This window comes from Nicotiana tabacum, chromosome 12 (genome assembly GCF_000715075.1).
Source record: "Nicotiana tabacum cultivar K326 chromosome 12, ASM71507v2, whole genome shotgun sequence".
NCBI lineage: Eukaryota > Viridiplantae > Streptophyta > Magnoliopsida > Solanales > Solanaceae > Nicotiana > Nicotiana tabacum.
Window position 1 is genome coordinate 127,538,159 of NC_134091.1, and position 13,858 is coordinate 127,552,016.

The following is a 13,858-nucleotide window of genomic DNA, read 5'->3' on the forward strand; positions in this document are numbered from 1 at the left end:
TTTTTGGGAAGTTTGACCGAGGGATTGACTTTTTGATATCGGGGTCGAAATCCGATTCTGAAATTTTTTATAAATCCATTATGTCATTTATGACTTGTGTGCAAAATTTGAGGTCAATCGGAATTGATTTGATATGTTTCGGCGCAAAATATAGAAGTTGGAAGATTTGAAAACTCATAATTCGATTCGATGCGCGATTCGTAATTTCGGCGTTGTTTGGCATGGTTTGAAGCCTCAACTAAGTTCATATTGTATTTTGGGACATGTTGGTATATTTGGTTAAGGTACCGAGGGCCTCGGGTGGATTTCGAAAGGTTAACGGAATGAATTTCGGACAAAAAGGAGCTGCTGGAATTTTTCTGCTGAAGAAGCTGTTTTTGGACAGCAACCGGTGCAATCGCAGAGCTAACTTTGGAAGCTTATATCTCAAAATCTATAAGGAATCTGAACATTTTCAAAACATGAAAGTTGTAGCCCTTTGATTCTAATTTCCAGAATGATAAACCATTTATCATTCAGATATTTATACAAAATATTATGATCGATTGACTGAAGCTGCTACTGTAGATTTTTGCTACAGCAATGTGCATCGCCAGAAATTTCTGCTGCATAGGGATGACTTTGGGAGCTTATATCTCGCAATCTATAAGGAGTTGGGCGATGAGCAAAACATGAAAGTTGTAGTACTTTGTATCTAGTTTGCAGAACTTTAAACCGTTTGGCAGTTGGTGTTGAGTACAAGAAGTTATGATTGATACACTACAGGCTATCGAGGAAGAGTTTGATGTTTTCAACATAAGCATGTAATGATCCAAAAGTCCATTTTTAGTTCTAGAGATCGAAATTCAATTTCGAGACTTTCGACATTTTGATAATGAATTATAGGAGTGATCTGGAAAGTTTGGTCTAATTTCATCAAGTCGCGATTGAGTTTTAAGCGCGAAATATGAGTTAGTTGTTTAACGAGCGAAATTGGTATCACATTGAGCAAATGAGCTCCGAATTGAGTTTCGATTAAACGAATGGGTTCGCAGTTTTATTTGTAACTCATAGGAACAAGAATCGTCGAATTCCGAGTTCGTATGATAGAGTTAGAGCCATTTTAGTGAAATAAAACGGCTGGTGTAAATAGTCCTGGTGTGCACCTTGAGCGACCAGATGTGACACTTTTAGCGACGGGATTGGACTTTTAGCGACCGGAATAGTGTTTTTGGGGCAGAAACTTAAGGACCAAAAATGGTCATTTCCTTCATTTCGTTTTGGAGTTTTGGAGCACGGTTCTTGGGCGATTTTGAGGATTTCTTCAAGACTTCAATTTGGGTAAGTGTTCTATATCCAAATGTGATTATATTTCATAAATCCATGGTCATATTCATCATTTATTTCGGATTTAAATGGAAGAAATCAAGATTTTAACAAAATCTTCCAAAAACAAAAATTTAAGATTTGGAGGTCGAGTTGTTATCGGATTTTGGTAAAATTGGTATGGGTGGACTCGTAATTGAATGGGTTGTCAGATTTTATAAGTTTCACCGGATTCCGAGATGTGTGCCCCACGGGCAAATTTTGAGCTAATTTCGGATTTTAATGAAAATGTAATATTTTCTTATGAAAGTGATTACTATAATTTTTGTTGACTGTATCGAATTAATTATGACTAGATACGAGTCAATCGGAGTCGGAAATTTGAGGAAAAAGCATAATACTTGGTTAAATTTGAGCAAGTCGAGGTAAGTGACTTGTCTAACCTTGTGTGGGGGAAATTTTCCCTTGGATTGGTATTGATGTGATTATTGAAATGTGTTGAAAGTCGTGTGCACGAGGTGACAAGTGTGTACACGGGTTAAATTGCGAAAGATTATATTTTTAAATTGTGTAGATCACTGTTGCGCATTTATTAAATTATTTTATCTTGTTATATTCTTCATCATTGATGTGAGATATATACTTCAAATTTGTTTGATCTTTTCTTACTAATTGTTTTACCTGTTTAGTTGAAACTTGGTTTCTTTTATTCTGTGCATTATTTGAAGGTTGATTTTCTTTAAATTAAATATTATTAATATGAAGTATTTGACATTTTTAAACTTGATATTGAAGCAACGTAGTAAAGATTTTGAAATATTATTTTCCTAAATTATTTACTCCTGAATATTTTTATACTCATTGTGAGGGAGCCGTGAGCTCTTTATTGTGGAAGAATATTATTGATGAATTATTTTGACATGAGCTGTGCGCTCTTTATTGTGGAAAACTATTATTGATGATTTATTTTGGTATGAGCCGTGAGCTCTTTATTGTGGCAAACTATTATTGATGATTTATTTTGGCATAAGCCGTGAGCTCTTTACTGTAGAAAAATATTGTTGTTGAATTATTTTGGCAAGTTAAATTATTTGAGCACTTGAGGTGCAAATTATGATATATTGTGATATTGATACGCATGCGGTGGTATAAGGTCTGGGTGTTGAAACGTATGCGGTGAGATAAGGGTGGCTTGATACGCGTGGCTAGTAGGGGAACTACTAGAAGTCATGCGGTGTGATAAGGGTGGCTAAAACACGGGATGCTATTTCGGAAAAAATATTTTCTTTAAATAAATTGTGAAGGCTCCCGCAGTGATATAAGAAAATGAGATATTGTGAATTTATTTATGATTTGGGACTACGAGGCGGTACCTCGGAAGTGCCCTTATTGATATTGATTTATGGCCGTAGTTGCCTTTGATTATTATTGTGATTTTCATAAAGTTGAAGGAAATTCTGTTTTGATTTCCACGAGATATTATTTGAAATTATTTGGTGTCATTAAATGTGACATACTATTTGATTCATTTTCAATGTCATTTTATTTTACTACATTGATAAACATTTTACCATGCCATTATTATATTCCAGTAGGACCTCACCTGACCTCGTCACTACTCTACTGAGGTTAGGCTTGGCACTTACTGGATACCGTTGTGGTGTACTCATACTACACTTCTACCACATCTTTTTGTGCAGATCCAGGTATATTTTACCAGCCTAGACGTCATTGAGTTACCGGCGTACGGAGACTTCGAGGTATATCTACCAGCGTCCGCAGACTCCGGAGTCCCCTTCTATCATTTTATGTTGCTTCCTTATATTTTTATCTAGACCTTGACATATAGAGACATTGAGAATAAATTCTTAGAAGCTTGTGACTTATTTCTACCGGGTTTTGGGAGTTGAAATTGTTTGAATTTTAGTTTATTTATTTCAGATATTTATTATTATTCCGCATTGATAGGCTTACCTAGTCTTAGAGACTAGGTGCCATCACGATATCCTACGGAGGGAATTTGGGGTCGTGACAGTTTGCTTCATAATTAAGTCATAATTATTGTATGCTTGTTGTCTTATGATTTTATATTAATTGTTGCGTTTATTAGGGAATTTCTTCTATAAGAATTGATTGGTAAATGAATATGTTGGAGGAGCGGGTTGCACGCCGCAACAAGATTGATTATAATGAATATATTGGAGGATCGGATTGCACCCCGCAACAGACTTATTAAAAGTCAATATTGGAGGATCGGGTTGCATACCGCAACAGACTTATTAAAATTCTATATTGGAGGATCGGGTTGCACGCCGCAACAGACTTATTAAAAGTCAATATTGGAGGATCGGGTTGCACGCCGCAACAGATTTATTAAAAGTCAATATTGGAGGATCGGGTTGCACGTCGCAACAGACTTATTAAAAGTCAATATTGGAGGATCGGGTTGCACGCCACAACAGACTGGTTAAAAAGTTAATATTGGAGGATCGGGTTGCACGCCGCAACAGACTAAATTAAATTGAATATGTTAGAGGAGCGGGTTGCACACCGCAACAGAACTGAATATGGATATATTGTGAGAGCGGGTTGCACGCTGCAACAGAAATAATGAAAATGATAATTGGTTATGGCTGCTGAGTTGCCTTCAATTATTATAAATGAATTACCTGATTTATTCCTATTATTGTTGTTGTTACTAATATTGCGTACAAGTTAATGTAAGTGAACCGCCTTAGCCTCGTCACTACTTCGTCGAGGTTAGGCTCAACACTTACTAGTACATGGGGTCGGTTGTACTGATACTACACTCTGCACTTCTTGTGCAGATTTTGGAGTTGGTCCCAGCGGCGTACCATAGACTTGCTCGGATTTCAGCTATCAGAGGAGACTTTAGGTATAACTGCATGGCGTCCGCAGTTCTGAAGTCCCCGTCTATTGTACTTTAGCTGTGTGCTTATTTCCAGACAGCTTTATATTATTCAGACCTTTATTTGTATTTATTCTAGAAGCTCGTGCACTTGTGACACCAATTCTGGGATGGTATTTAGACATCGTTGTTTGATGGATTATTTCAGTATATTTCAAACTTTGTTTCCGCATTTGTTTTCTTGTTATTAATAAATTTAAAATTATTTTAAAAATGGATAATATTATTCTAACATTGGCTTGCATAGCAAGTGAAATGTTAGGTGCCATCACGGTCCGAAGGTGGAAATTTCGGGTCGTGACACAATTGATGCTAATCATGATCTATTAAATTCATTGTTATTTAGAACTTCAGCTCTAAGAATGCTGAAGTTCAGCAAATATAAACAAAAACTTCAGCTCCTAGAATGCTGAAATTCAGCAATTACAAAACAAACATCAGCTCCTAGAATGCTGAAGTTCAACAATTACAAAACAAACTTCAGCTCCTAGAATGCTGAAGTTCAGCAATTACAAAACAAAAACTTCAGCTCCTGGAATGCTGAAGTTTAGCAATTACAAAATAAAAACTTCAGCCAAAACACGCTGTAGTTTTATTGAACTGAAGTTTGCCATTGCAATGTGAACTGAAATTTACGTGATTGCCTTTGCAAGTCAGGCCAAACTTCAGGCAAAAATATCTGAAGTTTTGCTACACTTCAAGCAAAACATTCTGAAGTTCAAACTTCAGACTTAGATTTTTGCTACTTTAGGCCCGCATGTCTTAAGTTACACGAAAAGTGGGTACGCTTGTAATTATTTTTGCAAAGTGGGTATAAGTTAAAAGGTAACCCAAAAACTGGGTATAGATGCAAATGCCCCGTAATTTTTCGAACAACAATTTTACTTCACTTAATATTTCCAACAAATTATGTTAATATAATTATAAGTCTTCCATCTCAAGATACTAAAAAGCTCTTAAATTGACCCTATCTTTCCTCCGGGGTGCAAATCAATTGCAAGAGGAAAAGACGAAAACGTAAAGTAAATTATATAGTAATCAAACTCAGGTATCATGCTTATTTTCGGATTGTTATTTGTTTGAAGATTTTTAGGTTGCTAATGTTAAAAATGTTACTTGCTATTGCCAACTAAGTGATTTTCTTTTTAAAGAAAATGCTAATAAAATACTTTTCAATAGTGTCGTCATAAAGTTTCGTAGTTTATCCCGGAACTTTTAATGATTTGTCTATAAAGGATGACGTGCGAACTTAAATCAACTTAACGAAAGTTCAAATAATAAGGTATAGAGGATTTTCGTAGAGCATAAATTTATCTTTACTGAGTTAGATAAATAAGGTCAAATGTTCATCCTTTTCGGAGTTTATTTTTTTTTTTAAAATATTTAATAATTTTGATACTTTTTGTGAATAATATCTTTGTAATTTTTATAAAATTTGTATTCATAGTACGAGATACACGCGCAACGTGCGTACTCTAAAACTAATATATATAAAAGCATCGTAATGTTGATTGACGAAAATATCCTTAAAATGTTAAACATTTTTTTATGTTTTTTTTCAAAGGACAAGTTATAATGTTAATACCTCTTCCTAATATGGCTTTACATGAAATTCTAAAACCAATCAAATTCCAACTTTTATGATATAATACCCTACTTATTGAAGTTCTAACTTCTTATCCAATAACCGATCATTATCTTCATTTAGGTACGAGAAGCACCTAAATGAAGAGCAAACAAGGAACAAAAAGGGGAAAAGAATCAAATAGCAGCCCTCATACGAGTTTTCTATAGGTTAATTAATGTTTTTCATCGCATATATACATATGCTCTCTCAAAAATTTAGGAGCTGCGCTCGGAGGGAAGGGTTTATGAATAAATTTCTTGGAGTCTAGGCTTTTTAATATCGGTGGCACTCCGGGGATTTGGCCGACCCTGGAGTTGTAAGTCTCCACCTTCTTGTCGTTAGCTTCAATTTTCTTTTCTCCCGTTTCTACCCGCTTTTTCAATTCCTCAATCATCTTTATTATTTCGGGATTGAACCGGGTTCAACTTTATTTGGCCTATCTGCGGCTGGTTCATTTTTGCGAGTGTTTTCCCGGGATGATTCGGGCTCAACTTTACTGGGAGCGCGGCTTTGATAAGTTGGTATTTTACCAACTTATCTCGTCTTTAAGCTTAGATTTTTGCTATGTTTGATGTATAAAATCGTGTCTTTAATGTCGTTTACTTCTATTTTATAGGTTCTATATGATTTAGAAGTGATCATGAAGAAACCAAGTGAAAACGAGTCAAAAAGAAGTTGAAAAGAAGAAATATGGAAAATGGCCTCAGATGTCGCAATTGCAACATCAACTTGGTAAATGTCAAGTCAACCATTCCAGACAATGTTCGCAAATACGAAATGAGGGTCGCAAATGTGAAGTCAAATCAGACAGTCAACATTCGCAAATGCGAATCTCTTCATCGCATGTATTGAAGTCAAACCAGAAAGTCAACCTTGTGCTTATGTATTGAATGATTTTTATTTATTATGAAGTGAGTTATTGCTTCTTTAATTATTCTTGTTCCTTAATGTTTCCAAGGGGATTAGCTAACCCTAGGAATTGCCCATTTACTTCGAATTAATTTTGGAAAAGATAATTTGGGGTTGGGAAAGATTAATTAACAAGAATTTGAGGCGTTAACTCTCATTTTATAGATTCTACCTAGGGATAGGATTGAACTACTTGTAGCCATATTCGGGTGTGCTTAATCTCTTAATTATTTTAGGGATAATTCAATTAGGAAGTCTTTTTAGTCTTTGAAAGAAGCTAATATAGAATTATTACCCGATGCTAATAATCATTAACTCGCTCATATTTGTAAAATCGTAAAATACATTGGATCGTTACTTGAGTGTAATTCCCAATGCATCCATGCTTGTAGTCATTGATCATTTTACTTGCTTTCTAGGTTAGTTTACATTTTTCGCAATTAGTTATAGATATTTTCTCAAAACCATTTTATGTGTTTGGCTTAGCATAATAAGTGATAAGTCTCTTACACGCCTAACCGCCTACAAATTATTCTCTGTGGGATTCGACCCCAACTCATAGTTGGGTAAATTATATTGCATACGACCGTGTCCATTTACTTTTTAGTAGTGGGTTTGGACGTCATCAAAATTGGACCCGTTGCCGGGGAGCAATTTGGCGTATTTAGGTTATTTGAGAAATAAGCGTACGTGCTTTGGTCCAAACTTGTGAATATTTGTGTAATTAATTTCTTATCTTTGTATATTTTCTAGTTTGTTTCTTGTTTATTTTCTTAATTTTTAAAAATGGCATCATATAAGAAAAATTGGTTGAATTGTAGGTGTTCATACTTTGATGACCCTTGTCCTTATTGTGGAGGACTACACTCATGGCAAAATTATTTAAATTTTCTCGGGGGCGGATTGTGCGCACAATCTCAAACCCATGAGTGAAATATTTGTGATAAGTGGGGTAATCAAAATGGCCATTGGGATAATTGTGCTTATTTGTCCTTCCCCGAACCCCCGCTATGATTATTCTACTTTTTGTGATAACAAGTATAGGGATATGGAAGTGGAAGAAATTGAGCATGGTCAAAATGGAGAGTTCAAGCTCATATTGGAATGCCTACTCGAAGGATGAAACAAAGAGCAAAATGCCTTGGAAGAGCTTTTGGAAAATAGTCTTCAAAATGATTTGGCACTTGAGAGGTTGAACTCATAAATTGGAGAAATGCTTGAAGCTTTAGAGGTTCAAAGAATCTCGGAAGTGAATGATATACAAGAACCTTCCTTAGAGGTTGAAGCCGAAAATCCTTCTTTGGCACTTGATCAAAATCAAGAAGAACTCTCAAATGCTCAAAATGAGAGGGTGATGCTCATGTTGGAGGCCATTCTTGAAAGTGAGGAGAAGCAAAACTTGGCACTCAAAGACTTAAAACAAGCACCACATTGAAATGATGAGACTATCCGCACTTTGGAAGATCAAATGAAATCATTGATTTAGGCTCATCATGCCTACCAATTTGAGAGTGTGAAAAGAGGTGAAAAAGAGTCCAACTTCGAAGAAGAAAGCGAGCTTTATTTTGAGGAATCATGAATTGAACATCCGCTAACTGACTCCATGCTTGTTAGTGGTGCCAAGAAAAATATGAAATTAGAGCCAACTATTGTAGTTGAAAAGATGGTTGAAAATGACTCTAGTTTGGGGGAAGAAGATGTCAAAATCCAGAAAAAGTTACAAGTTGGGAGTTTGATATCTCATTCCAAGCAATTTTCAACGTTGGACTTGTATGGTGATATGGGAATTGAACCATGTGAATCTATGTAGGAGTGTAAAGAATAAAGACAAGAACCTACATCTTGCAATTCAAATATTTAAGAACGTAAAATGACATTCCTCACATGAAAGCCAAGAAATGCAAAATGAAGCTAATGACATGTGGCTTGATCATCTACTTAACACCCTCGTTGCTCGTGGTCACAAACTTGATTCCAAGTTAGGTTCCCGATTCATAGTGTCCAAGTGGCGAGAAAAGTGATAAAGTTAATTTGCATCGTGCCACGACGGTAAATGCGGCGTTTGGTGGGAGGCAACCCATCGTTTTCAATTTTTATTTTCATTTCTTTTTCTATTATTTTTAAAAATTTTATTTTTGTTTTTCAAAATTTCTCTTTAGAATATTTTATTTTATTATTTTTTATCAATCTACCAAGTTTCAGGAAGTTTGGAAGTTTTCAGGACAAAAAGTAGGGAGATTCGGCAGTGAGCAAAATCAGGCCCAGGCCTCTGATTTCGCAATTGCGAAATATTGATCGCAATTGCGATCATATGATTAGTCGCAAAACCGAAGAAAGGGTCGCATTTGCGACCTCTGCTGAATTTTTGAACTTCGCAATTGCGACATCAAAGGTCTTTAACAACCTTCATCTTCCTCACTCTCAAAACTTTAAAACTCCCTTATTCTAACTCCTAAGTGCAAGCATCCAGGTATGGAAGCCTAACCTTTGCACTCTTTATGATTTGTAGCATATTCTTCTTCTTTTTCTCTCCTTTATCCCTCAACAGTTAGGTTTCAAATGGGTCCTTGTCTTTGGTACGAAATTGTCTGAAAAATGTTCAAATCATGTGTTGATTTCTGGGTGAGGTTGGTTGAGAATGTGAGCTTATTTCTTTGCTTGAAAAATGGGGAAGCCTGAGTACCAATTCTTTGTTAAAATAGGAATGATTTGGTGTGCTTATTACATGTTTGATGAAAGGCTTGAATGAGATTCTTGGCCGAATCATTGAATTCTTTTAAGAAAAAAGAAAAAAAGATGTCAAACAAGATATTTGAATAAATTTTTAGTAACGTTGCTTCTATTGTTCTTTAATAATCGGTTAATTGAGTTTGTTAAGTTACACTATGAGTTAAAGTTCTAACATTTTATTTGCAATTGAGTTTACCACGGTCATGCTTGATAACTGGTTTGGTTAATCTACTTGGCTGTGTTTAATGAATTAAAATTTAATTACCTATACAAAGTCATCAACTTTCTCAAACCAATCCCGACATATATTTTAGTTTACTACTAGTATTAGTACTCACGCGATGCGTGGGACAAATCGTGTCAAATTACGATATAGGTTATTTGAATCATGTGCAAATAGTTTTAAAATATAAACCTCTCAGATAAAAATTATATAACATGAAAATTTAATTATGAAGCAGGATATAAAATTATTGTTCAAATCTCGTAGTACACAACCCATTTTTTTAATATATATTTGTAGCAACCTAACCCCTTGATTTTAGTACTTGCATTTCGTTTTGCTGTCAATATTAAAGAATACTAAACATGTCATATTGTGATCTGTCTTGTTTGAGGACATTAGATCATATTATTTTAACAAAATTCTTACTATCACTTTATTTTTATCTGAAAGTCAAATATGTCTTATTCATCACATCATTTTTACGTAAATTCTTTTTTCTTTTTGTTCTTTTCTTATAGTTATTGTATTATTTATTATTTAATATTATTATACTATCATATAACTTTTTATTAGCTTAATAATTAAATTAATGTCTTGCTTATTATCCTTTTAATAGTATTTAATAAATATCAATTTTTTATTCTTGAAATTTGGTATATTTTTATGCTTGTATCCTCTTATTCAGAATATTTTAATTATTTACATTTATCAGTAATATTTTTAAATATAATTTAATTATTTTATTTTATTTATTTTTAAATTAATTTAAAGTATAAGTATCCTCACACTACTTCTATTTTTTTATACATTCTCTTCCCTACTATAAATTTTAATTAGTTTTTATATTAATTATTTACCTATAACAAAAATAATATCTTATTTTATTTTAAATTATAATTTTTAATTAGTCTAAAATATTAATACATAAGTTATTAGATTATCATGTTCCAAACATATTGAGTTCTCTTATAATTAATTTTGTATTAGATGCAGTTAAATTTTCTTTCTTTTTTAGCTATAATATACAATTTAATTTTTAATTTTTATTAGTAAAATTACCAATATTAAAAATTTATTTTGTATTTTTAAAATTTTTATTTAATCATAAAAAATATTTTCTTAATTTTTGAACACATTATATCTAGATATTGTAGTAATATTTTTACTGTCATTTTATTTCTTTACGTAATATTTTCAAAAACAAAAAAAATCTCATCTCAAATTCAAATAATTCTTATCATTCTATTTTCTAAATTAGACCGCATTTTCAAAATATTATGCTATGCTTTCAAACTTAAACTAACTGCACTCAATTCAGATATTAATCATAGAAAAATATTTTCTTAATTGTTGGAACATATTATATCTAAATGTTGTAGTAATATTTTCACTGTCATTTTATTTCTTTATATAAATTTTCTTTCTCTTTTAGTTTTAAGATACAAATTTAATTTTTCAAATTTTATTACTAAAATTACCTATATTAGAAATTTATTTTGTATTTTGAAAATGTTATTTTTTTTTTATTTTTCATAAATAAGACTTTAGTTTCGTGGTATTATCCATAATTTGAGTATTCTCATCATAGTTTGAAAAACTTTCTAATATCAAATTCAAATAGTCTTTTCCTTTCCTTTCTAATAGTAAATTTTTTAATAATTTAACATAATTTTGCTATTTTTTTAATCTAATATATAGTCCTATTATGTTTTATGTGGCTTTTCATTAACTTGTAACTTTATTTAATATCATTATCAACTACTTTTCTTTAATAAAATATAGATAAATATATAACTTTTTAATTATAAAATAAATATTTATTTTTATTTAAAAATTTTTGCTCGAAAATTTTAAATTATTTAAAATTTAATAATATTTTTAAATGTAGATATATAGATTAGATTTGCCTAAGATCTATTTAGATTATGTATAAGATTCATTAAATTACTTTCACTAATTATATTTTCATTTATAATTTCTAATTATTAATGTTGTACTAAAATTGCCAAGTGGCTTTATTTTAGCTTGCCACTTGGCTTAACCACAATGCATACTACCCTCCTTTTAATATAATATAGATTAGCTAATAGAAAAGGAACGATGGAATAACGAATACATATTTAGCTAAGAAATTAAGTGAAAAGAGCTCCTAAAAGGAAATGTGTATGTAGTGAAGAACAAATTCGAACAAGAATCTCAAACATCTAGTTGATAGCGGTTATTTGAGCATTATCGAATCTAGTTCATAACATATTTGACTGCTTTTGAATATTTGATTCTTTTTTCATATAGTGGCTTATGCAAAATATCCATGATATAATGAATGTACACTTTCTTTACAAGTAGTTTGAGCCCCTCTTCACCACGCAAATCAACACTCAATTAAATACGTTGGACTTTTATATACCTCAAAATAATCCCATAAGGGTTCATATTCTTAGAAGTTGCTATACAATAGACATTCAAGTCACTCTAATCACCTTTTAATAATCTGAAAGCTATATTATGCGTAGCCGTATCTCATTTTATTTGATTTTATTTTTGTTATTAATATTACATGTACTTGCAAATTTGTTGTCTTGAGATACAACTTATTTAATTATTTCAATGGGATACTACGTACAAGTGTACGCACATACAGATTAGCGTAAACCAAAAATCACCATTTTGTCTAACGATAAAAAAAAAAAATGTAAATAACCAACTAGTAATTAAAAACTATTGTGGTCTATTTTATATGTTTCGAAGTAAGGGTTGCTAATGTCACTATATGTTGAAATGATAAGTTGACAGTTAGGTGACCCCTATATCTGTGAAGCATGTGCAGTATTTGGTAACAGTCTGTTAGAATAGCTGGTACATATTAGACAGTTAATGGTAGTTAATTAAGTAGCTGAGTTGGTTATATATACACACGTGTACAGTGCAATAGCTTAGAGAATTGTATTTTCATTTCTTAACTTCAGTTGAATAAAGCTTCCAGAAAATTCTCTCTCTAAACCTCTCTCCTTTCGATCTGTCAACCAAGCTCAATTCTCACCTAACAATGGTGAAATTTAACATGATATCAGAGCCGGAGTGAACCGATCGGAGCTAGAGTTTCGTTTTCTAATTTGGTAACTGAAAGGTGCCGCTGCAATTTCTCAAATCGATCTTCGTCTTCTGAAATTTTCTAATTCTGAGAAACTTTTCCGATGGCGAACTTAGATATCGATAATCCTCGACATCCTTTGTATCTTCAACCGTCTGATGCTCCAGGGAATGTGATAATCTCGGTTCGATTGACAGGAACTAAAAATTATTCTGTATGGAGCAGAGCAAAGAAGATTGCATTGCGAGCCAAGCGCAAATTAGGGTTTATCAATGGTACCTGCACTAAAGCACAATTTACTGCTGATTTGTGCGAGGAATGGGTACGTGTTAATGCCATTGTTCTCACTTGGATTATGAGCACCGTATCGCCAGAATTGGTCAATGGGATAGTCTATGCTAATAACGCTCATGAGGTGTGGACAGATCTTCAAGATCGTTTCGACAAAATCAACGGATCGAGAATTTACAATCTCCATCGAGAAATACCCACAATTTCTCAAGGTACTTCTAATGTCTCTGCCTATCATTCGAGACTCAAACTGTTATGGGATGAATATAGTGCTCTTATTCCTTCTCTTCCTATAACACCTGGGACGAGAGATTCCATAGTTCATTCAGAATAACAGAAGTTGTTTCAATTCTTAATGGGCTTAAATGAAAGCTATAACGCCATAAGAAGTCAAATTATACCCATGTCTCCATCACCTAGTATGAGTCGTGCCTATGCTACGCAAATACATGAGGAGAGTCAGAGGAAAGTTTGTACATCTGGAGCATCCATGAATGAGACAAATGAATCTACTGCATTGATGAGTTCTAGGGACAATTCACAGAAATTCAAGAGGTACAACAATATGTATTGTGAGTACCGTAAGAATAAAGGTCACACAAAGGATGTTTGCTATAAGCTGGTTGTAACGACCCGACCGGTCGTTTTGAGTATTATAACCCCGTTCCCCCATTTACTGCTTAATTTATGCTTTATAGTTATTTTATGACTTACCGGGTTAGTTGGTTCGGGTCAGGAAGTAATTCAGAA

At 33.0% G+C, this 13,858-nt stretch overlaps 1 protein-coding gene across 1 annotated transcript; it reads left to right on the forward strand.

Moving 5' to 3' along the window:
• Positions 1 to 12,920: 12,920 nt before the first annotated feature.
• Positions 12,921 to 13,442, forward strand: LOC142167382 (uncharacterized). Its single transcript, XM_075227546.1, has one exon. The coding sequence runs from the start codon at positions 12,921 to 12,923 to the stop codon at positions 13,440 to 13,442; it is 522 nt and encodes a 173-aa protein (XP_075083647.1).
• The last annotated feature ends 416 nt before the right edge of the window (positions 13,443 to 13,858 follow it).

Bases quoted from the DNA above. Each gene is read 5' to 3' on its own strand.
- LOC142167382 (XM_075227546.1), top strand. From the start codon at position 12,921: ATGGCGAACTTAGATATCGATAATCCTCGACATCCTTTGTATCTTCAA.